Below are 26,509 nucleotides of genomic sequence, written 5' to 3' on the forward strand. Positions count from 1 at the left end.
ATAGATACACGGCCCATAGAGACACGGTCCATAGAGACAAAGTCTATATAGACAAGGTCCATAGAGATAAAAACTATAGAGACAAGGTCTTTAGAGATAAGACCACCCAATATCAGCGGGATATTTCACTAGCACACCAACACGGAGATTCTGAACTCCCCGGTTCGAATCTCAGCTCTGCTACCTGTCAGCTGAGTGCCATCTAGATAGCACAGTTGGCAGTGCCTGCAGAAGACAACAAACTGGCCATCAAGTCTGCTGGGTGGGAAAAGTCCGGACTAATAAAGTGGGTGGGGTTTTCAAACGCTGTGCAAGGACCTTGGTTAGCAGCCTGAGGCGCCTGTGCAAATCCACCGGGCAAAAAAAGAAGAGGTAGAGGCGAATATACCCTTCCTTGGTTGCATTTGGGATCCCCAGCAGTGGAAGACTGCTAAATCTGGAGAAAACGGGAGAAAATTAATAAATAAATAATAAAAATAATACATTAAAAACTACTTGAACCATCTATTGCAAGACATATAGATGTACAGAGATGGCCAACTCCATATGGACACCCATGGAGTTTCAAGAGGGTGGTCAGGTGTCGACCGGCCGGTTCGCCATTATATTAAGGCAGAGGGGGCGTTCCCCTGTGCATGACATTGGCCGAACCATGGCTGAAGCATTTTTAGGGGTTGCAAAGTGGGTTTTTGGTTAAAGTGGTGATTTGCTTACATGAACATACAGTAGTTGTGCCCATTCTGTGCCTGTTTAAACACATTGGGAGGAATCTGCAATACCTTATAAAGAGCTGCCTCCTACAAATAAACGAGCAAAATGCTTCCTTCCTTCTCGCTGATGCCACTCATCACAATTAATTATAGGCATTTAGCTTCTAATGAGTCAGCTCTTGAGTTACTTCATTGGTAAATTCTTTAATCTGTGGTAAATCCGATGGTAAATACTCAGGATGATCAGGTCTTAGTTTGAGTGGCCTGTATTGTGACCCTAAGACAGCATTCCAGACATCATATTGCAAAATATATAGTATGTCAACATAGTATTATCACTATTGGTAATGCAATCACAAGCAACCTGGGGGGGGCAGGCATGATCTCAGAGGGGATTATGTTGGAGCTGTTGCAGTAACCGCGTATGAAGTGCTGTGTAATTGAGCACAGTAATGCTTACAGACCTTTAAAAAGCCGTACCTGTTTTAATCTACAATCGTAAACATGGTTTGTAAATGTAAATGTTGAATGTTGTTTAATAGATTCCTATTTTAGTTCACATGATGCTAATAGTAATATGTGTAGGAAGATGTGCAGTTAATATACATTAAAACCACCTCCTTGTTTCTACACTCACTGTCCATTTTTTCAGCTCCACTTACCATATAGAAGCACTTTGAAGTTCTACAATTACTGACTGTAGTCCATCTGTTTCTCTACATACTGTTTTAGCCTGCTTTCACCTTGTTCTTGTTCCACAGGACCACCACAGAGTAGTTATTATTTAGGTGGTGGATCATTCTCAGCACTGCAGTGACACGGACATGGTGGTGGTGTGTTAGTGTGTGTTGTGCTGGTATGAGTGGATCAGACACAGCAGCATTGCTGGAGTTTTTAAATACCGTGTCCACTCACTGTCCACTCCTACCTAGTTGGTCCACCTTGTAGATGTAAAGTCAGAGACGATCGCTCATCTATTGCTGCAGTTTGTTGGTCAGTTGGTCATCTTCTAGACCTTCATCAGTGGTCACAGGACGCTGCCCACAGGGCTGGATATATTTTTGGCTGGTGGACTATTCTCAGATGTGTTTAAAAACTCAATTAGCACTGCTGTGTCTGAACCACTCATTCCAGCACAGCACACACTAACACACCACCACCATGTCAGTGTTACTGCAGTGCTGAAAATGATCCACCACCCAAATAATACCTGCTCTGTAGTGGTCCTCTGGGGGTCCTGACCATTGAAGAACAGCACAAAAGAGGGCTAACAAAGCATGCAAAGAAACAAATAGACTACAGTCAGTAACTGTAGAACTACAAAGTGCTTCTATATGGTAAGTGGAGCTGATAAAATGGACAGTGTGTGTAGAAACAAGGAGGTGGTTTTAATGTTATGGCTGATCGGTGTAAATATAGCATTTATGTTTTTCTGAATGTGTTGTGTGTGTGTGTGTGTGTGTGTGTGTGTGTGTGTGTGTGTGTGTGTGTATAGTTTGTGTACATGCATGTACTTGCGCATATGTTTGTCCTTACTGAGAAAAAGGAAAGGATTTAAATTGTACTGTGCTAACTTTTGTTAGCAAATTGTGTGTGTGTGTGTGTGTGGTTGTGCGTGTGAGGAAGTGTTTGTTGATGGGTGGTTGGTCAGGGGAAAGGGACGCGGCCCCTGGAGTTTAATCAGAGCTTCCGGAAATCTCTTCCTTTCTAAACATTGTCCCCTCCAAGGTCTCTTTCTCAATTTCTCATACACTCACACACACACGAAGAAGAACAAGACACCTGCCTCTCTCTCTCTCTCTCTCTCTCACACACACACACACAAACACACACACACACACACACACACACACACACAAACACACATTTAAAAGTCTTATCTTCATTCAAAAATTGCTTCTGACTTTTGCATGTTGCTTATTTAAGTCCTCTGGTTTGGGTTTACAGACAGAAGCTGCTTTTTAATAACGCATTAGTATAACATCGATCAGCCATAACATTAAAACCACATCTTTGTTTCGACACTCACTGTCCATTTTATCAGCTCCACTTACCATATAGAAGCACTTTATAGTTCTACAGTTACTGACTGTAGTCCATCTGTTTCTTTACATACTTTTTTAGCCCTGTTCTTCAATGGTCAGGACCACCACAGGACCACTACAGAGGAGGTATTATTTGGGTGATGGATCATTCTCAGCACTGCAGTGACACTGACTGCAGTGTGTGTTGTGCTGGTATGAGTGGATAAGACACAGCAGTGCTGCTGGAGTTTTTAAACACCTCACTGTCACTGCTGGACTGAGAATAGTCCACCAACCAAAAATATCCAGCCATCAGCGCCCCTTAGGCAGTGTCCTGTGACCACTGATAAAGGTCTAGAAGATGACCAACTCAAACAGCAGCAATAGATGAGCGATCGTCTCTGACCAACTAGGTAGGAGTGTCTAATAGAGTGGACAGTGAGTGAACACGGTGTTTAAAATCTCCAGCAGCGCTGCTGTGTCTGATCCACTCATACCAGCACAACACACACTAACACACCACCACCATGTCAGTGTCACTGCAGTGCTGAGAATGATCCACCACCTAAATAATACCTGCTCTGTGGTGGTCCTGTGGGGGTCCTGACCATAGAAGAACAGCATGAAAGGGGGCTAACAAAGCATGCAGAGAAACAGATGGACTACAGTCAGTAATTGTAGAACTACAAAGTGCTTCTATATGGTAAGTGGAGCTGGTAAAATGGACAGTGTGTGTAAAAACAAGGAGGTGGTTTTAATGTCATGGCTGATCAGTGTATACAGTGAGGAAAATAAGTATTTGATCCCCTGCTGATTTTGTAAGTTTACCCCCTTACAAAGACTTGAACAGTCTATAATTTTTATGGAAGGTTTATTTTAACAGAAAGGGACAGATTATCAACAAAAAATCCAGAAAAAAAACATTAAATAAAAGTTATAAATTAATTTGTATTTAATTAAGGGAAATAAGTATTTGATCCCCTACCAACCAGCAAGAATTCTGACCCCCACAGATCGGTTATGTGCACATGAGGCACACAAATTAGTCCTGTCCCTGTATAAAAGACTCCTGTCACAGAATCAGTTTCTTCCATTCAAATCTCTCGACCACCATGGACAAGACCAAAGAGCTATCAAAGGACATCAGGGACAAGATTGTAGACCTGCACAAGGCTGGAATGGGCTACAAGACCATCAGCAAGAAGTTTGGTGAGAAAGAGACCACTGTTGGTGCGATAATTCGAAAATGGAAGAAATACAAGATCACAGTCAATCACCCTCACTCTGGAGCTCCATGCAAGATCTCACCTGGTGGGGTAAGAATGATTCTGAGAAAGGTGAGGTCAGCCCAGAATTACACGGGAGGAGCTTGTCAATGATCTCAAGGGAGCTGGGAGCAGAGAAATGCTGGATATGACCCCAAGAACACCATCCCCACCGGGCATTTCTCTGCCTCCAAACACGGCGAGTGGAGTTGATGCCAAAGAGCTCAATTTTGGTCTCATCTGACCATATCACATTCTCCCAAGCTTTCTCTGAATCATTCAGGTGTTCATTGGCAAACTTCAGACGGGCCTGTACATGAGCCTTCTTGAGCAAAGGGACTTTGCGGGCACTGCAGGATCTCAATCCATTACGGCGAAGTGTGTTACCAATGGTTTTCTTGGTGACTGTGCTCCCAGCTCCCTTGAGATCATTGACAAGCTCCTCCCATGTAATTCTGGACTGACCTCACCTTTCTCAGAATCATTCTTACCCCACGAGGTGTGATCTTGCATGGAGCTCCAGAGCGAGGGCGATTGACTGTGATCTTGTATTTCTTCCATTTTCGAATTATCGCGCCAACAGTGGTCTCTTTCTCACCGAGCTTCTTGCTGATGGTCTTGTAGCCCATTCCAGCCTTGTGCAGGTCTACAATCTTGTCCCTGACGTCCTTTGATAGCTCTTTGGTCTTGCCCATGGTGGTCGAGAGATTTGAACGGAAGAAACTGATTCTGTGACAGGAGTCTTTTATACAGGGACAGGACTAATTTGTGTGCCTCATGGGCACATAACCGGTCTGTGGGGGTCAGAATTCTTGCTGGTTCGTAGGGGATCAAATACTTATTTCCCTTAATTAAATATAAATTAATTTATAACTTTTATTCAATGTTTTTTTTCTGGATTTTTTGTTGATAATCTGTCTCTCTCTGTTAAAATAAACCTTCCATAAAAATTATAGACTGTTCAAGTCTTTGGAAGGGGGTAAACTTACAAAATCAGCAGGGGATCAAATACTTATTTTCTCCACTGTATAGACCCCTGACTATGTATTGCAAGCCACAAATGCCCCTCGCCACAGCCTAAGAACCCTATTTCTGTAACCCTAACCCTACTCAGCATTCTTATACATGACACAGATACAGAACATAGTAGGATTTTAATTACTTAATTGTATGATGCAAGGCACTTATAAGAGACCATCTACACTTCTGCTTAGTTTTTAACTTTATTTTGACACCCATCTTTATTAACTTGTACAAATAAGTTTTGTATTAAATTAAAATCTTTATAGAGAACAACCACGTGTCCCATACTGTAATGTATTTCTATCATAACAAGGGCATGGAGTCCCTATAAACAGCTAAATACATGCCACCCTTACCCACAAGCTTCTACAAAAAAACTTCCAAACTTATTCCATTATTTTTCACCCTAAGGACATGTATTTTCCTAACATTGGGTTTGTTAATTGTTAATGTCCGTTAGGTCGTTTAATTACAACAAGCTAATTCCTAAATTTGCATAATAATTAGACTTTTAATTAACCTTTAGAATACTGTTAATTGTGGGTTTTATGTGAAAAAATAGTCCATTTAGCCACAATTCAGATGGAATTGGAATACATGGAATTGGATTATGTTAATGCACTGACAATTTGCACCGGAAAAATGTGAAGGGCGCCACGGAGGAACGAAACAAGTACAGCAGAGGAGTATTCAAAGTAAATTGCAGCAAATCCAGGTTTCTTAAACAATATAGTGAATATTTTTTTATCGCTATCAAATGTAATTGTTTTTATCAATTGGTTGTTGTTGTTTTTTTAGATTTTTTGGCCACAGACTCTAGTTGGTGCAAATCAAGATAGCCAGTAATATTAAACCATCTAGTGGTATTAGTGACTGATCTAATTTAGCTGCTGTTAGGCTTGCACTTAGTGCATGTGAGCTCTGCTTGTATGTGTTAACTCCTTATGGTATTAATATAAGGGATTATAGTAATTTTACAGTTATAGAGTCTATATAGTTCTGTATATTTGTACTGTTAAAGCATAAAAGTACAACAACCAGCTATCTAGGGCAGTTGTAGCCTAGTGGTTAAGGCATTGGACTAGTAATCAGAAGGTTGCCGGTTCGAGCCCCACCTCTGCCAGGTTGCAACTGTTGGGCCCTTGAGCAAGGCCCTTAACTCTCAATTGCTTAAACTGTATACTGTCACAACTGTAAGTTGCTTTGGATAAAAGCGTCTGCTAAATGCTGAAAATGTAAATGTAAATCTCACATTTTATATGCATTTGCATACCTACGTTCTTGAGTGTTCTTAGCCAGATCACAAAAATATTAAAGATATTTCATTTTGATGCCTCTAATTTCCCAAAACTGGAAACAAATTGAAGCTAATGGCTTAAACATGATAAATGATCTTTATCTTTGAAAGTGACAAAGTGGTGCAAAGGAGTCTGGGAAATGTAGTATTACTAAATTGTAGTTCTTATATTGGGCAGCACTGTGGCTCGGTGGGTAGCACTGTCGCCTCACAGCAAGAAGGTCCTGGGTTTGATTCCCAGGTCCTTTCTGTGTGGAGTTTGCATGTTCTCCCAGTGTCTGCGTGGGTTTCCTTCATGTCCATAGTCCAAAGACATGCAGTCAGGTTAATTGGAAATACAAAATTGCCCTAGTGGTGACCTGTCCAGGGTGTTTCCTACTTTTTACCTAGTAAATCTCACCCGCCCTGACCCTGACCAGAATAAAGAGGTGGTAAAACAGACAATAAATGTATGAATGAGTTCTCATAAAAAAACAAAAAACAGTACAGTATCTCCCAAAATTCTATGAACTGTTTATTCATGTTTATTTATTGAGCATTTTTACAATTATTTAAGTGTGACCATACAACTTCTAATAATTATATTGGGCTAAAGATGTCAAGTTACACTGGTAACCTAAGTACAATAACATATTAATGTGCAGGTTCACTCAATTCATACCTTCAAGGTTGCCAGATTTTCCTAACCATTTGTAACTAAAGCCTACCAATCATGGCTGATCACTTTACAAGCAAAGAGGTTTGTTCAGACAGATATGTTAGGATGTAATTTTTAATGTGTCTTTATTTTAACCAAAACTACAATGAACTAAAGTCCCAAACTTTAGGTATTTCATACTAGTTTAACACTTCTAACACCAACAAATAAAAAATCAAGCTTGAATTTTAAACTTTACTACTTTAAAATATCAACAATTATTACACTTATTCAAATAATGTAAAATGCATAATGTATCAGACAATTTATATAAGAAAGTGAAGCTAAAACTACTAATTCATCTGAGTGTTAATAGATTCAACTGTGTTAATAGATTCAACTTATCATATTATGTTATTCAATAATCAACAGTGACCATATAAAAAAATGTTCACAGTAAAAGCACAGAAGATTAAAACTCTCCTCTAACACGTTTGTTCTTTACATTGCTTCCAACAGAAGGGACCGAACGAGCTGGACCTGACCCAAGACGAATACTCAGTCATGATTGGCTCAGAGCGATGTGACATCAGCTTCAATAACAAGCAGATGTTCCACTGCACCATCAATCGAACACTGAGCTCCAGGACCGGAGAGCTGCCTGTCACTGTAAGTTCGGCTTCATTACCCACAAGTCTTTCCTCTAACTCGGTTGCCCGACGTTTCCCGCTCAGAACGCCATATGCTCATCTTGCTGATGAGCGTTTTCTTGCGCCCCAATCAAAACGTTTTTATTTTTCAAATGAACTAGCCAGCACATTATTTTCTGATTAAATAGCTGTAAAAAGTGGAGCAGCAAAATTTGATAATAATTATTTAAATGAAAATGAAAACTGGTAGTTAGTTAGATCAGGTACTCAGGTCATGCAGCTGTCTAATGACATAGCCCACCACCTCTAAGATCTTTTGGGATGGTTGGTCCAAGGCAACCCACGCAGACACGGGGAGAACATGCAAACTCCACACAGAAAGGATCCAGACCGCCCCACCGGGGGATAGAACCCATCTATCTATCTAAAGACCTTTTAAAATAATTTGAAGTATTCAAAGTATTTTAAGCATACAAAATAACAATGATTGGTCTAAAAGTAATTCAAAAACATTATTTTGAATATGAATTGTAAATGCTTGCATTCCATAACCACCTAACCCTGCCTGCATTCAGCTGTAAAACGCAACTTAGAATGGCACGCAAACCCTGGAACAAGCGCACACACACACATAAACACAAAGCCCATATCAGCATGTTCCATCATGTTTTAGTGACATAGAGGATGGCACACACCCAGTGCGACACTAAACCCATCTCTCCTCATATCTGTCCTGCATGTGTTTTGATGCAGAACATAATTTTACCATCAAAATAAGAGCTAATCAAGCCCCACCAGAATCAGCGGTGCGTGATATCAGACTCTTACTGAGTGGTTTAGTGCCCCTTTCCTTTGTTTAGTCTTATTAGGCATTGAAAAACAGCTATATTTAACCCTCGCGGCCGGCTAAAGACCTAGCCAGACACTGGTACACTTAATGAAGCGAAGAAAGCTAAAGTAAGATAAAGAGGGAAAAAAAGGAGAAAGGAATTTCAGTCAAGTCTGCTCGGTCCTTGAGCAAGCGTTTACCAGAGCAAACAAGGCCAGTCAAACTGACAGAGAAATGCAGGTCAGAGGTCAAGTGAAAGCTCATAAGACAGTGTGTTTTTGCGGGAATGCCCCAGCACTGGAATGCCGGGGACTGTACATCGGGGAAACTAAACTAAACAGCCTAACAAACTAAAACATGATGAAGATGTGCAGATCCTTGACAAGGAAGAACGCTGGTTTGAATGAAGAGGCCATCTATGTGAAGATGGAATGACCATCCCTGAACCTGGGGAGAGTACATCTCTGCATATAAGGTTGGGGTATTCAACACCAGCTCAGACTGAAGAAGTCACTTGGATGAGTGACGAAACATTTCTCTACAACAAACTTGTGTCCAGATGAACTGATTCAACTTATTATTTAACAGATTAGAATAGAAAATATACAAATAAATTAGGGGGATAATATGGATACCATAAATGTATAACATTAGTATTTAGTTGCAAATCCATAGTTGGCAGATAACTTTAAATTAACTCCTTAAATTGCCCTAATGTTACCAGGGTCCCTGTAACAGATGTGCAGTTTCAAAACCTTATATACATTTTAATGAAATTTAAGTGCAAGCACCGTTACCTCCTTTTTTTAGAATTCAGTTTTGATTGATTAGATTTTATGTATGGAGTAGTTTTGTTGTTAAAATCTTCAGATTATGTTTTTGACTAATAAAACAAAAATTGTATGTTTAATGTGCCAGTATAGTCTTTACCTCCCTAAGGTTACCAGGGTATGTCTTCCTATATGTCAAACATGATAATAATAATATAATAGTTTTGTGTGGGGTAAAGCAGTGATAACTTTGGCAGTTAACTTTAAACGAACTCTTCAGTGCCCTAAGGTTACCAGTGTCCCTGTAACGGATGTGCAATTTTGAAACCTTATGTACATTTTCAATGGGATTCTATTCAGAACTTTGGAAGTAGCCCCATATCATGATGCTCCCACCACCATATTTCACAGTGGGTATGGTACTCTCGGGATTATAGGTGCAAACTATTCTTCTCCAAACATGACAATAATATTTTGCCTCTTCATTAGCAGAGGAGTTTTGCATGGGGTAAAACAGTGATAATTTTACATTTACATAGAACATTGGAAGTAGCCCCATATCATGATGCTCCCACCACCATATGGTGTGTATGGTTTTCTCGGGATCATAGGCACAAACTGTCTTCCTCCAAACATGACAGTAATATTTTGCCTCTTTTGCATGGGGTAAAACAGTGTTAACTTTGGCAGATTTCAAGTTTCAGGAAAGCAGAAGCAAAACTGCTTATGGTTACTGACTCTGATGTCACATGATACTCTTCCAGACCATAACTCAACATAGTGGTTTTATGGTTTTGAAACCTCAGTTATCAGGGTAGTATTTGGGGAATTCCTAATCTGTATATGTCCACTTTTTAACAATTTTATTAATACCATTTTTTGCAATGAGGTATATTACGCTAAAATATCTGTCTGTCCGGCTGTCTATAACAATAATAAAAATAATAATAATTATTAGCATTATTATTTTTACTGTTTATTATTATAGTTGTTGTTATAACCATTCTTCTTATTATTATTATATCTTTAATTATTATTATTATGTTTTCAAATGATTATAGCTTGATTAATTTAATTATTATTTTGAGTGGCACAACACCACACTCTAAATAAAATTATGACAATATTAATATTAGTTGCAAATTGGCAGCCAGAAATAAAAATTTAAAAAGAAAGCAGAGCCACCACAACCCTGACCAGGATAAAGCAGGATACAGCAGTACTAGAACATTCATTCATTCATTCATTCATTCATTTTCTTAACCACTTATCCAATTAGGGTCGATGGTGCTGGAGCCTATCCCAGCTTTCCAATGGGCACAAGACACACAGTAAAACCCTGGATAGGGCGCCAGTCCATCGCAGGGTAGACACACACACACCTATAGGGCAAATAAGTGTCTCCAATTAACTTGACTGCATGTTTTTGGATTGTGGGAAGAAACCCACGCAGACACGGGGAGAACATGCAAACTCCGCACAGAAAGGACCCGGGCTACTCACTGTCCACTCTATTAGACACTCCTACCTAGTTGGTCCACCTTGTAAATGTAAAGTCAGAGACGATCGCTCATCTATTGCTGCTGTTTGAGTTGGTCATCTTCTAGACCTTAATTAGTGGTCACAGGAGGCTGCCCATGGGGCGCTGATGGCTGGATATTTTCGGTTGGTGGACTATTCTCAGTCCAGCAGTGACAGTGAGGTGTTTAAAAACTCCAGCAGAGCTGCTGTGTCTGATCCAGTCATACCAGCACAACACACACTAACACACCACCATCATGTCAGTGTCACTGCTGTGCTGAGAATGATCCACCACCCAAATAATCTATAATAAAATAATAAAATAAAAATAAAATAAAATAATCTGTGGTGGTCCTGTGGGGGTCCCGACAATTGAAGAAAAGCATGAAAGGGGGCTAACAAAGCATTCAGAGAAACAGACGGGTAAGTGGAGTATACGGTGTATAATCATTATTATTATTAGTAGTAGTAGTTGTAGTGTTTAAATAATTTTAACTAAGAGTAATTACAGTATATTTGATTCTTATGTCTTAGAATTAGGGATTACCAATATGGTAAAAATGTCATATTATTATATTTGAAATGAAGTCGAAGGTTCAACGAACGGCTGAATAAATAAAATAACCTATAACATGTTGGTATATTGAATGTATTATTCTATAAGGATGAGGTTCTGATACCTGTGATGTTCTCAGAATGTACATAAATTATACATTTCTACCCTTTATTTACACCTTTACCCCTTTCTAAGGTGCATGTTGGTGATTTCCACAAAGTAATCGCTGTGGTACAGATGGGCGGCAGTGAGCTGGCTATCATCATCACTGTTGTGGTCTGCTGTGTGCTTCTGCTGCTATGCACAGTGGGTAAGTGTGTGTGTGTGTGTGTATAACTGTGTGCATGTGATGGTTAGTCAGTCATTATGGAGACAGATGTTCCAAAAGATATGGAAAAGATAAAAGGGACATCAAGGGGTCAAGATTTTTCCCAACATACCCCCCCAAACACATAACACTCCCTACACAGAGAAAACACAACGTCCCCACTGTTCTCTGTGTTATCTTTAATCTTGAAAAGTCCAGAGAATGTAAAAAAATCAGTAGTGTCTGACCAGTGCTGATCTTTTACTGGCACTGCAGATGTTATAAAATGATTCTCTTTCTCCTAGCGCTGGTGGTGTATTGTACCAAGAGCCGAAGGGCAGAGCGATACTGGCAGAAGACCCTCTTACAGATGGAGGAAATGGAGTCTCAGATCAGAGAGGAGATACGCAAAGGTAACACATAGACACAAATGTGTGTATCAGGCAGCTCTTAAATGAGTCCTAACAGAGTGAAAATCGCATTTTGGCCACTTATGTGTTTACAAGTTCATTGGAAGACCTTTTGCCCGTAAGTGGATGGACATGAGAAAGAAAGGCTGTCCATGTGCCTGCCTGTCTGTGTTTTAGTGGTCGAAAGGGCTATAATGTTTTAGCCTGTACGTCTGAATGTGTCTGGACAGATTTATAACCTTCAGTGAAAAAAGAGTAAGTGGAGACACCAAGGACATGAAACAGGGCCAAATCGTAACGGGACCTGGATTTATGTGGGGTGGGGGTTGTTGGGAGTTGGTGGACTGAGATGAGGCAATTCAAGACTTTATCCAGGAGCTCACAATAGTCCAAGTGTTAAGTTTATATTAATTAGAAAGACGACAAACACAAACAAAGCTAACAGTCGATTTACAGAAGTACTTGTGGTACCTAAACATTTGTTTATTAATTTTTATTTACTTTGAGTAATACACCAATAATACTAATAATACCCAATACTTAAGGCCCTAGAACATCCAGCCACGGTGCGAGGCTCTGTCTCAAATACGAAAATCCCCCCCACACGTCCACAGAATTTGTTGGGAGTTTTCCAAACTCAGTTACCCGAGGAATGTTTTTAGCTGCTTTACACTTCGACATCTTGGGCATTTTGACTAAAATTGCATCTTACATGAGAAAAGGCTCATTTCATGGTTCGTGACTTGTTTTTCACGGCAGTGAAATAGGTAGGGCCTTTGTAGGTAGGTCAGTCGCAGTGTCATAAACGGGCCTGAAGATTTAGCGTTAGAACGGTGTTGATGTCTCGAAATTTCAAAAACTGTATGGAAGTGAATGGAGCAAAAAAAAAAAAAAAGGCCGTGGCAGGTGTACGTATCCAAAAATCCTATACAAGCCATGTCATCAATGGGTCGGGCGATTTAGAGTTGGATTGGCGTCATTATCTCAAAATTTAAAAAAAACAACTGGAAGTGGATAGGGCAAAAAAAACAGGCTTGGCGGGTGAGTGGGTGTGTGTATCCAAAAATTGTATACAAGCCGCTGTGTTATCAATGGGCCAGACAATTTAGAGTTGGAACGGCTTTGATATCGAAAACTCAAAAAATGAATAGAAGTAAATGGGGCAGAACCCAAAAAATGAATGGAAGAAAGCCAGACAAAATGGGGTGGAATAATAATAATAATAATAATAATAATAATAATAATAATAATAATAATAATAATAATAATAATAATAATAATAATAATGAGACTAACAGATAACAATAGTGTGATTGCCTACACTAAAAAGTACTTACTAATTGTTTAGATTAGGCCATGTACAGTAACCAATTCACCTTTTACATTTTTCGGAGGGTAAAGGAAACCAGAGTCAAACCAGTTAAGCCACACAAGGCAAAGCAAAGCAAAGCAAATGTATGTATATAGCACACTTCACACACAGAGGCAAATCAACATGTTTCACATGATTAAAAAATAGACAGCAACCTAAGGCCAGGACCCTGAAGATGTGCATGATCAATGAGGAGTTTAATAAGCCACTCACCTTCGTCAGTTGTTTTCCCTCCAAAAAGATCATGTGAGCTCCAGGAAATGATGTCAGTATGCAAAACAGCTCTTCATCTTAAGAGACAGTAGTAAGAAATAATAAGAAAGGTTTAGATGGACTTTAGAGATAGATAGATAGATAGATAGATGGATGGATGGATGGATGGATGGATGGATGGATGGATGGATGGATGGATGGATGGATGGATGGATGGATGGATGGATGGATGGATGGATGGATGGATGGATGGATGGATGGATGGATGGATGGATGGATGGATGGATGGATGGATGGATGGATGGATGGATGGATGGATGGATGGATAGATAGATAGATAGATAGATAGATAGATAGATAGATAGATAGATAGATAGATAGATAGATAGATAGATAGATAGATAGATAACGTTATTAATCCCAGAGGGAAAGTCAAGTATTACAACAGCTCAAGGTACAATAGAAAAAAGTATTAAGTAAATAAAAGACTCAGTTAAACATTATTAATTAAATAGGCTAAAGGTGCATAAGAAATATTAAGTAAGTATTGCAGTACAATGTTGGTAGGAATAAATATATATGCAATATGTAATATTGCATATGATGTTTATGATGTTTAGATGGACTTAAGCAAACCTTTTAAACAGTATTGAAAGAGATATTTTCATGATTAAATCTCAAATATCGATCACTAAATCAGAATGTACAGCACTGGGGACATAAAAACAGTGTAAAATGTATACAGTCATTGGGGGGGGGGTTAGAAAACATTGTGTTTAGCATTTGAAAGTGTTAATTATTTCAGTAAGATGTTTAAAAATTTTATTGTTCAAAATATACTTAATAAATACAATGATCAGTACTAGGGACACAAAAGGCACATTCATTTGAGTTATGCACTAAGTGGCATTGTAGTAACTTGTGTAGTGTTGGGGATCGACAACCCAATTCTATACTGTTCATATAACTCATCTGTACAATGAACTTACACTTTAATCTACCAGCCAGCATGAATGCAAATCCACAAGAGATTATCCATCAGAGCTATCTGTTCATATCAGAGTTAATATCTTGCAAATTCACAAGAAGATCACTACAATGTGGCATTGTGATACCAGCAGAGTAGTTGTCAGCAGTGGCACTGGTAATCCTTTATCAAAACTAGGATATCCTAATTGCAAGCTAAAATTAATGCAGAGACTAAGGTGTCCCTTGAATCGAAAGGTCAAAAAGAGACATTTCAGTGATATCCTGCAATGTGAGAAGAGAAGAGGGCCGAGGACAGATCCTAGAGGTACACACGTATGTTTTCAAGTGGTCAGATTTAAACCATCTGAGAGACAAAGTGACCAAACAGTGACTTCTAAACTCACTGTTTCTTCTATACTTCTATACGCCCAGTGAAGACTTACAACCACAGAGGTCAAAGGACACAAGAGATACATTAATGAGGAGTTGTGACCTTGAATCAGGGTGACTATTCATATGATCCAGCTGTATGTACAACCAAAAGCAAAGAATGTGAAGAAGAGGGAGGAAAAGAATGTGTGATGGGGTGTGTTAGGTTTAGGAAAGCAGAACAAGGTCACCAAGGCTGAGAATCGAGCAAACAGCAGTTACAGAAAAAATGAAATCCCTTAATGGTCTCGCGAGACCCGATGACCACCCACAGTTCCGTGTGTCCTTTATAATGGGATTTCTTCACCGGCTCGTGTTTTCTTCATAATCTAAATCCCCCACCCTCCTCTCTAACCTCTATCGTCCGCTCAGGCATGTTTCCACAGTGACCGGCTCCACAAACATGCACAAACACACACTTTTTCTCGTTTCCTGTGTCGAAAACAATATGAGGAGCCTCTCACTACCTGTCATCCCTATAAAGAACACCCACACTTGGTTTCCCCACTGGGCCGATCTAATATCAAATACACTCCCACTGTTGTTGTGCCAGCAGTACCGGTTAGAGGAAGGCCCAAACTGGTTTCAGATTAGTAATACAGTAAAACAAAGGTTTGTGAAGCTAAAATGGATTTTGAGAAACAAAAGTCTCTAGTTTAGGCGGCTTGTGAAGAGAAATGGGTGTGGTTACATCACCCATGCGTCTCTGTGCAGACAGTTTGGACTGTCTTGGGGTTATGGATTGTTCTAAGCTGACGGTTTTAAAATGTGGAAAGTGTACCACTTGAGGATTGGCTGCTCTAAACAAATCTGTAAAAAACTGATGTAATTTTAATTATACATTTCTGAATTCATAGAATGGTTGTAATATGTTATATAACATCATTGTTTAGTCCTAATATTCTGGCCCCAACCCCTATGTTCCAGAGTTTGTGCTTCTGAGTTTTAGTCTCATCAGTGCTACTAACCTGGTGCTACCATCTCAATAGACATATATGGCAATGTGTGAAAGAGGGAATACCACATATTTTTTCTTCATAAGCAGCTCCCACTGTCTAGTCAAATATCCCTCATGAGTAGTAGTTACACTCTGGGCATAGCATGACCCTCAGTACACGGTACACCTCTCTGCAATTATTTACCACTGGCTGGTGTATAAAAGTGGTTAGAGAATTATACATCAAAGGGGGCAGGTGGTATTCTCTGGCACTCCTCAGCCAGCTGGGGGTGGTGCATCTGGCAGAGGTATTGTCAAAGGAAATTAAAAAAACACTAAATTAGGAGAAAAGGGGGGGGAGTATTGTAGACACCGTACTTCACTTCAGCCATATGCCATACATCATATTTTAATGTTTGGACATGATCTTCACTACGAAAACTGATTATCTTAAAATGTTATATATTTTTTTATTAATTGTTTTATTAATTAAAGTATTTTACTTTAAAACTGATCAAATAAAAACAGTTCTTGGTTGCAGGTTCATGATTCTGAGCAATAAACAGTTGAAGTCTGTGATTTCATGGAACTGTTGGGATTGAATTTATATGATTGGAACATAATAACACACAAAACTTAAAGAATTTGTTGTTCTTTTAAGTCCATCGTGGGTTTTCTGGAAATCTGCTGGATCAACAATGTACATACAGTAACTTAAATCATTCTGTAATGTCCAAGCTGAAGGGTACAGGTTTTACAAAGAATGATGCCAGTTCTGATTAGTCAGAAATACCAGTTGAAGGTGCCCAGGTGACACAGTGCTAGAAGCCACTAGCACACCAGCACCGAGATTCTGAGCTCTAGGGCTAGAATCTTGGCTCTGCTATCGGTTGGTTGGGCGTCCTCTAGCAGGCACAGTTGGCTAATGCCTGCAGCAGACAGAATTGACCTTCAGTCTGCTAGGTGGGAAGGACCAGACTAAGGGGTGTGGTTATCAACGCTTTGTTTCTTTGTTTATTAGGATTTTAACGTCATGTTTCACACTTTGGTTACATACATGACAGGAACGGTCATTTCACAAGGTTCATCAGTTCACAAGGTTATATCAAACACAGTCATGGACAATTTTGTATCTCCAATTTACCTCATTTGCATGTCTTTGGACTGTGGGAGGAAACCGGAGCACCCGGAGGAAACCCATGCAGACACAGGAAGAACATGTAAACTCCACACAGAAAGGACCTGGGCCGCCTCACCCGGGGTTCGAACCTAGGACCTTCTTGATGTGAGGCGACAGTGCTACCCACTAAGCCACCGTTCCGCCCCATCAACGCTGTGTAATGACCTTGGTTGCCCAGGGTGCCCACACAAATCCAAGTATGGGAGAATATAAAGGGATTGGTGGACCCCACACACATTGAAGGGACTGTGTCAGACGACTATACACCCTCCTTGGATGACATTGGCGGCCCCAGCAGCGGATTGTCTACACTAAATTGGGAGAAAACCGGGAAAAACACACAAAAAAGAGAAATACCAGTTGAGAATTAGAAGGGTTTTAGACTGACCACTCATGCAGCATGATTTTATTAGCAATCGAAAAGGTCTAGACGATGGGACAACTCAACTTGCACACAAGTTTGGAATTTACTTATGCCATGCAGAAAAGGAAGGAGATTTGATCAATGATTTTAGAAGTGTGATGTGTCATACCCACTCCACTAGTCTGATACAGTTAGTCTCAAACAGACCCAAATCTTTCAACAGTGAAAATAATACACATTAAACTTAATGCAATTATTAAGGCATTGTTTTGGCACATCTGCAAATTGTGCATTAGATTCTGCTTACCCCTAGAGAAGTGTATAAAAGTACAACTTGAAGACTTGTAATTTCACATACTCTGGACGCAATCCTCTGTTTATCCTGCTATTAAATTGGCATGGACATATTTTGCTCCTGTTACCACATTTGTGTACACATTTATAAATGTCAGCCTTTACATCAATGTAAACCAGCACCACAGTGTTTATTGTCAAGACAGGTTAAATTTCAGCTCATGTTGCGCAGTCAGACGTTTAGATCATACGGTTATAATGGCTTTCCCTGAACAGTAGGCCAGGGAGCTGTGTGGGCCATTGTGTTTGTTTAACTGCTTATAATATGTGGCGTCTCATGTAAGACCACACTGCACAGACGGTATCTGAGTTTCTAATTTTAGCTGTAACTCAGAATGCAGGACTGGAGGAGGATATATTGGAAAAGATTGGCAAGTCTCTGACAAAAACGCTAAATTACACACACACACACACACACACACACACACACACACACACACACACACACACACACACACACACACACACACACACACACACACACTAATCTATCAGCTTGAGGTCTCATTTACTTTAGCTTGTTTTTCTTTTCTTCACATGCCAGAAACCACACAGAATCTATATTGTTTAGTGCATTGTAAATGTCATACACTGTCAATATATCACAGCAAAGTACACAAATAGCAGACATTAATTATAAAGTGTAAAAACAAGCTAGCTCTTAAAAACCCAATAAGTAAAACATACATTTATTAATTTAGTTAATTATAAGAGTATAAGATAACCAGCACACATATCACACCTAATTGCTTACCTGGTTGCACAAATACTTTACTTTATTATACTGTTTTATCTGCACTGTGTATATTTAATTCTTTGCACCTGTGTTCTGTGTTGGACCCTGGTCCTGGAGGAACGTTGTTTCATTTCAATATGGACTTGTATATAGTTGAACTGACAATAAAGCCTCTTGAATCTTAAATGAATTACCACTGTAGAATATAAGTCTCACTCTTATTAAACTTTGTCTTTAATGTCAAACAGTCAGCTAGGAGCAAGGAGATTTTGAATATATAAGATATGTCTGTATGATATGTATGTTCTGTTTCAGCATCCCAGAACAGTGGAAGCTGTTATAGCTGCAAAGCTACTATTTAAGTCATTAGGTATATGATTTCATAGCTCCTCATGCATTAACATCAGCACAAAAACATGCATACAAGTCTTACATCATCAAGCGCAATGCCAAACGTCAGATGAAGTGGTGTAAAGCACACTGCCACTGAACTCAGGAGCAGGGGAAACGTACTGTATATGTCTGCAATTATATGTCTGTGTGTGTGTGTGTGTGTAACAGGTTTCGCTGAGCTCCAGACAGATATGACTGACCTGACTAAGGAGTTGAACCGCAGCCAGGGTATCCCCTTCCTCGAATACAAACAGTTTGTGACTCGCACCTTCTTTCCTAAGGTAAAATATATACATCTGCTTCATCTTACAGTTGCTGTAACATTTATAAACCAAATCTTTGGTAAATATTAGGCTTCAGTTAATACCCAGAGTTTTAAGGTTAGGTATACAGTGTATCACAAAAGTGAGTACACCCCTCACATTTCTGCAAATATTTCATTATATCTTTTCATGGGACAACACTATAGACATGAAACTTGGATATAACTTAGAGTAGTCAGTGTACAACTTGTATAGCAGTGTAGATTTACTGTCTTCTGAAAATAACTCAACACACAGCCATTAATGTCTAAATAGCTGGCAACATAAGTGAGTACACCCCACAGTGAACATGTCCAAATTGTGCCCAAATGTGTCGTTGTCCCTCCCTGGTGTCATGTGTCAAGGTCCCAGGTGTAAATGGGGAGCAGGGCTGTTAAATTTGCTGTTTTGGGTACAATTCTCTCATACTGGCCACTGGATATTCAACATGGCACCTCATGGCAAAGAACTCTCTGAGGATGTGAGAAATAGAATTGTTGCTCTCCACAAAGATGGCCTGGGCTATAAGAAGATTGCTAACACCCTGAAACTGAGCTACAGCATGGTGGCCAAGGTCATACAGCGGTTTTCCAGGACAGGTTCCACTCGGAACAGGCTTCGCCAGGGTCGACCAAAGAAGTTGAGTCCACGTGTTCGGCGTCATATCCAGAGGTTGGCTTTAAAAAATAGACACATGAGTGCTGCCAGCATTGCTGCAGAGGTTGAAGACGTGGGAGGTCAGCCTGTCAGTGCTCAGACCATACGCCACACACACTGCATCAACTCGGTCTGCATGGTTGTCATCCCAGAAGGAAGCTGACGCACAAGAAAGCCCGCAAACAGTTTGCTGAAGACAAGCAGTCCAAGAACATGGATTACTGGAATGCCCTGTGGTCTGACGAGACCAAGATAAACTTGTTTGGCTAAGATGGTGTCCAGCATGTGTGGCGGCGCCCTGGTGAGAAGTACCAAGACAACTGTATCTTGCCTACAGTCAAGCATGGTGGTGGTAGCATCATGGTCTTGGGCTGCATGAGTGTTGCTGGCACTGGGGAGCTGCAGTTCATTGAGGGAAACATGAATTCAAACATGTACTGTGACATTCTGAAACAGAGCATGATCCCCTCCCTTCGAAAACTGGGCCTCATGGCAGTTTTCCAACAGGATAACGACCCCAAACACAACCTCCAAGATGACAACTGCCTTGCTGAGGAAGCTGAAGGTAAAGGTGATGGACTAAACCCAATTGAGCACCTGTGGCGCATCCTCAAGTGGAAGGTGGAGGAGTTCAAGGTGTCTAACATCCACCAGCTCCGTGATGTCATCATGGAGGAGTGGAAGAGGATTCCAGTAGCAACCTGTGCAGCTCTGGTGAATTCCATGCCCAGGAGGGTTAAGGCAGTGCTGGATAATAATGGTGGTCACACAAAATATTGACACTTTGGGCACAATTTGGACATGTTCACTGTGGGGTGTACTCACTTATGTTGCCAGCCATTTAGACATTAATGGCTGTGTGTTGAGTTATTTTCAGAAGACAGTAAATCTACACTGCTATACAAGTTGTACACTGACTACTCTAACTTATATCCAAGTTTTATTTCTATAGTGTTGTCCCATGAAAAGATATAATAAAATATTTGCAGAAATGTGAGGGGTGTACTCACTTCTGTGATACACTGTATACTAAGATGTACAGTTATAGTTGTTAATGGATATAGTGACAGTTGTTTGGATTATGTTATGACTTAGGTAAGTTATGGCTAGTTATAAAACTAACTCTGACATTGACAGAAATTTTCAATGAGGACCCTGAGCCATGGTTTACATTATGGGGGTGGGGGTGGGGGTGACCCTCCTAATTAATACTCAGTTAATACTTATTAATACTTGTTAAAGAAAGCTCTCAATTTCAGGTCTTAGGTGGTGCTTTCAATCTGGCCAGGTGTTCAAACAGGCATAGCTGGCTGTGCCTGGGGGAGAGTGTTTGAATGGGCTTGACTGAGACTGTACTTCAGGCATGCTTTGAACCCCTAATAGTCTCAGTCCTTCTCAGGCAGTGTGCGTGGGGTACAAGCGGCAAGAAGCAATGACAATGAAAGGGGAACTGGCAATGACAAAAACTGGGAGAAAAATTGGGAAAAGAACTAAAAATGATGACATTTACAGAATTTTTTATTGTAGGCCTTAACCAAATGTTCGTATAATATGGGATTGGGGGGGTCTGACCCTCCTAATTAATACCTACTTAATACCTAATTAATACTTATTAATACTTGTTAAAGAAAGCTCTCAATTTCGTGTCTCAGACAGTGCTATCGATCTGGCCAGGTGTTCAAACAGGCATAGTTGGCTGTGCCTGAGGGAGGGTGTTTGAATGGGCTTGACTGAGACTGTACTTCAGGCATGCTTTGAACCCCTAATAGTCTCAGTCCTTCTCAGGCAGTGTGGGTGGGGTACAAGCGGCAAGAAGCAATGACAATGAAAGGGGAACTGGCAATGGCTAAATTGGGAGATTTACATTTATGACATTTACAGAAATTTTTATTGTAGGTCTTGACCGATTGTTCGTATTATGGGGGGGTTGGGGGGTCTGACCCTTCTCACTCACTCACTCACTCACTTTCTTAAGCGCTTATCCAATCAGGGTCGCAGGTGGGTGCTGGAGCCTATCCCAGTTTTTCAATGGGCACGATGCACACAGTAACACCCTGGACGGGGCGCCAGTCCATCGTAGGGCAGACACACACCCACACATACACACTCATACACACACCCATTCACCTATAGGGCAATTCAGTGTCTCCAAATAACCTGACTGCATGTTTTTTGGACTGTGGGAGGAAACCGGAGCTCCCAGAGGAAACCCAGGCAGACACGGAGAGAACATGCAAACTCCGCACAGAAAGGACCCGGACCGCCCCACCTGGGGATCGAACCCAGGACCTTCTTGCTGTGAGGCGACAGTGATACCCACTTAGCCACCGTGCCACCACTGACCCTTTTAATGAATACCTAATTATTACTTACCCTAATAGTCTTAGCCCTCCTCAGGCAACATGGGGGTGGTAGATTTGGCACGAGAAATGCAACAGGGGAACCGGCAATGACTAAATTCAGAGAAAAATTGGGAAAATCAGGATTTGGGCTTGCAAAACAGTATATTTATAAGTGGATTTCTATATGAGTATAAAGAACATCGCTCAGCTGATTTCCAGATGTGGTGTGCATGTGTGTGCATATACACTAAGGTATTTTTATCTGACTTACTGTTAACGTTTTAGCCCTGAGGGATGAACTGTCTGTGTGCCATTTAGTCAGTGTTGAAAAACCACAAGCATTAGTTTCCATCCCCACTGTCTGAACAATAGTGGGCACATAGACAAGAAAACCACGCAGCACACACAAACACACACTCTGACCTAGTTGTAAGAAGGGGGTAAGTAGGGAAAAGTGTCTGCGTAGTAGGTATTGTATTGAAATCTGACGGCTGATGAACGTAGCATGAACAGAAATTAATCTAAACCTAAGCCTATTGGGAGTCTAGCCTGTATGCAACACAATCCTCCCATGCATCTCTCCTCCAGTATCTCTTGCGCCATTTCCCTCACACTCCCATTATTTTTTTTAACTCTTGCTATTTTTTCCCATTACGAAGTGCTGCAAATCTCTAAATAAAACACATTAAGCAACTACTAAACAATCCCATTAAAATCCAATCTCATTAAAGGCTTATTTCGTTTGTGTGTGTCTGTGTCTCTGTGTGTGTGTCTAGATGTGCTTAGACTACGAGAGAACTCTAGTTCAGCCAACGTATGAAAACAACGCTCTGGGGCCTAGGGCTCTGCCTGAAACACACCCTTTGTTGCAGGACTGGCAGGTAAAATACAAACCTACACTCAAACACACACACATAAGTCGGGACCTACTAAATTCATAGGAAAATGTGCTTAATTTCATGGACCTTGTTTTTCAAAAATCACAGATTTCACAGCAGTCATTAATTATCAATATCAGTTGAATGTAAACCTGGAACATCCAGAGATGATGCGAGGCTCTGGTTTAAATACAAAAATACTTGTCCGCCGCTCAGGTGGCGCAGCGGTAAAGTACGCTAGTGCACCAGAGTTGGGGTTTCGAATACATCGTATCGAATCTCAGCTCTGCCTTTCGACTGAGCATGAACAACGATTGGCTATTGTTCAGGGTTAGGGATCATAGGTCCTCGTAACTGGTGCAACTGCGGCCTCTGCTAGCTGACTGATGGCGCCTGCACAGGGCTGAGGAATAATGCTGATGGGGGTGTGGCCCTCCGTACACAGTGCCCGTCGGTGTATGAACTCGACTCGTGCAGGTGAAAAATTGCAGTCTGTACTGACTGTACGTGTACGTATGTCAGTTGAGAGGCGTCCTCAGTCAGCGGTGAAGGGTCAAATCAGTATAGAGGCACTCAGGGTAATTGGACACGACTAGATTAGGGGCGAAAATTGGGGGGAAAAAGTGGGATAAATAAATAAAATAAAAATACTTGTCCTTGTTTTGACACCCCGGTCCATACTAAGTTACCTGGTAGTGTTTTTATCTGCTTTACACTTCCACATCTTGGGCTAACTGATTGCTAACTGAATTGCCGTAGGATTGCTAGTGTAACAGACTTTTCTGTTGTATAGTGTGTTTGTGTGTATAGTGTGAATCAATCATCAGAATCAGAATACTTTATTGATCTCAGAGGGAAATTGCAGGGAAATTGCAGTTTACGTATTGAGTGTGTTTTGTCTCTTTGGGGATTCCATAAACAATAGCAAAGTGTGCTTCTCTACACACGTGATCATCTCTCTCTAGTCTGTGTTGCGCCTCAAAAGAACAAGCCAGTGAAGTATTATGCTCCTGATAGTTTGTCTATGTACAGTTTGTTACTCAGCAAACTCTAAAGCCCCTCGGTTACACTAGGACCGCCTCATAGTGCAAATTAACCAGTAAATGTGAGACACTCGAATGCCAACCTTAGATTTTGAATTTCACAGCAAATTGCATATTACATGGGAAGACTCATGTCACAGTTTGGGACACGATTGTTACGGCCGTGAATTAGTTATGGCCTTACACATAAGAGATGCAAGATCAGAATCGGCTAATATAAGTACTAATATCTGACCATAATCTTGACCATGACCCAGCCTCCCTTTCTGGTTTAAACAGCCTCCACAATTCTAGAAAGCTTTCAAATGACACGCCAGAGCGTGTCTGTTGGAATTGGTGCCAATTTAATCAAAAGAGCATTTGTCAGGTCAGGTACTAAAGTTGTGTGAAAAGGCCTGGCTCACAATCTGCACCGACCAGGCATAACATTTTGACCACTGCCATTGACAGGTGAAGTGAATAACACTTATTATCTCTTCATTACGGCACCTGTTAGTAGGTGGGATATATTAGGCAGCACATGAACATTTTATCCTCAAACTTGATGTGTTAGAAGCAGGAAAAATGCACAAGCATAAGAATTTGAGTGAGTTTGACAAGGGCCAGATTGTGATGGCTAGACGACTGGGTCAGAGCATCTCCAAAACTGCAGCTCTTGTGGGGTGTTCCCAGTCTGCAGTGGTCAGTATGTATCAAAAGTGGTCCAAGGAAGGAACAGTGGTAAACCGGCGACAGGGTCATTGATGCACGTGGGGAGTGAAGGCTGGCCTGTGTGGTCCGGTCCAACAGACGATCTACTGTAGCTCAAATTGCTGACGAGGTTAATGCTGGTTCTGATAGAAGTGTTTTAGAATACACAGTGCATCACACAGTGCGTTCCACCTATGGAAACGGTATTCCCTGATGGCTGTGGCCTCTTTCAGCAGGATAATGCGCCCTGCCACAAAGGAATGGTTTGAGGAGCACAACAATGACTTTGAGGTGTTGACTTGACCTCCAAATTCCCCAGATCTCAATCCAGTCGAGCATCTGTGGGACGTGCTGGACAAACAAGTCCGATCCATGGAGGCCCCACCTCACAACTGAGGTTAAAGGATCTGCTGCGAATATCTTGGTGCAAGATACTACAGCACACCTTCAGGGGTCTAGTGAAGTCCATGCCTCGACGGGTCAGGGCCAGTAACCATACTGGAACATGGTTGCCACAAATTTGGCACTGTGTTCAACAGCAGAGAAACATGACATTTGTTGACTTTTCCTTGAGTGACCCCCAGTTATTCACAACATTTGTGATGAATGCCAGGCTGTTCCTTCATGCTACATAGACCAGGGGTTTCAAAATTCAGTTACATTGCTTTATTTTTCATTTAGCCTGAAAGCTAAATCATTTAGGACAGGTGGAGTATGCATTATGGTTTGGGTTCACAAGGGTTTATACAGTTATGTTACACAAATCCTGGGCATGTGCTGGTTTGTTTGAACCAACGACCATAAAAGGGAAAACTCAAGTTTGGAAAAAATGCACAAAAAATTTGAATGATGTGTGCATTTCTAGGACTCACACACACACACACATGCAAACACAGACACACTCACACACAAACAGACTGCACGACTGTATGGCTGCTGAGTTTGCAGGTTTCGGAGCAGCTGCAAAAACAGGAACAGTCTTCCAAACATAGCTCTGGAAATAATGAACAAGAGGTTGTCTTTTGGCACAGCATCCCATTGTGCAATGATGAATGGATGCATGTATATGCAACTTGTGCATGTGTGAAGCCGTACATGTGTGTGTGTGTGTGTGTGTGTGTGTGTTAAACACAGATTTTAGGTCAGGAGATGTGGGGGTTTGGCTGTAGCAGTGATGAAGTGTTTCACGCAGCCAGCCGTCTTTAAAAGAAGCGCAGCCCTCTTTTTTTCTCAAGTCAGCGAACATTAATCTTCACACACCTATTCGTCTCTGTCCCTTCCCCCCCTCACCCCTATCCCGCTCCGTTTCTTTCAGGAGCATATGGAAGGTGTCCGAGGGGACCGCGCTCCATTACGGCTTAGCTAAACACGTGTACCGTTCAAATCACACGTCCGTTTGTGGTAAAAAGTTGCTCGGGTAGAGCAGAGCGGAAGGGTTCAAGACGATTAACACATTCGGTGTTTACTGGCTTTGTCTGTCGGCCTGCTTAGTCATGTGGTCATCTGGCAACATGTACAGTATACAGTAGGAGTCAAAAGTTTAAACAGACTTAGAAAAGACACGTTAATCATTTTAATTGTTTTTTCTGAATGATTAGAACACAAAACTGGGTTTGTTAAGGGCATTTTAAAACACTTTATACAGCTCATT

At 40.9% G+C, this 26,509-nt stretch overlaps 1 protein-coding gene across 1 annotated transcript in view; it reads left to right on the forward strand.

Annotated features, from left to right (window-relative positions):
- plxnd1 (plexin D1) overlaps positions 1 to 26,509 on the forward strand; it is a 183,804-nt gene that overhangs the window by 114,371 nt on the left and 42,924 nt on the right. The window contains exons 19-23 of the mRNA XM_062999159.1: positions 7,476 to 7,625; positions 11,478 to 11,592; positions 11,895 to 12,002; positions 19,115 to 19,227; positions 23,024 to 23,128. Coding sequence (XP_062855229.1) covers positions 7,476 to 7,625; positions 11,478 to 11,592; positions 11,895 to 12,002; positions 19,115 to 19,227; positions 23,024 to 23,128 — 591 coding nt within the window. The remainder of the gene's footprint in view (positions 1 to 7,475; positions 7,626 to 11,477; positions 11,593 to 11,894; positions 12,003 to 19,114; positions 19,228 to 23,023; positions 23,129 to 26,509) is intronic.

Source organism: Trichomycterus rosablanca, chromosome 7, assembly GCF_030014385.1.
Source record: "Trichomycterus rosablanca isolate fTriRos1 chromosome 7, fTriRos1.hap1, whole genome shotgun sequence".
Lineage (NCBI taxonomy): Eukaryota > Metazoa > Chordata > Actinopteri > Siluriformes > Trichomycteridae > Trichomycterus > Trichomycterus rosablanca.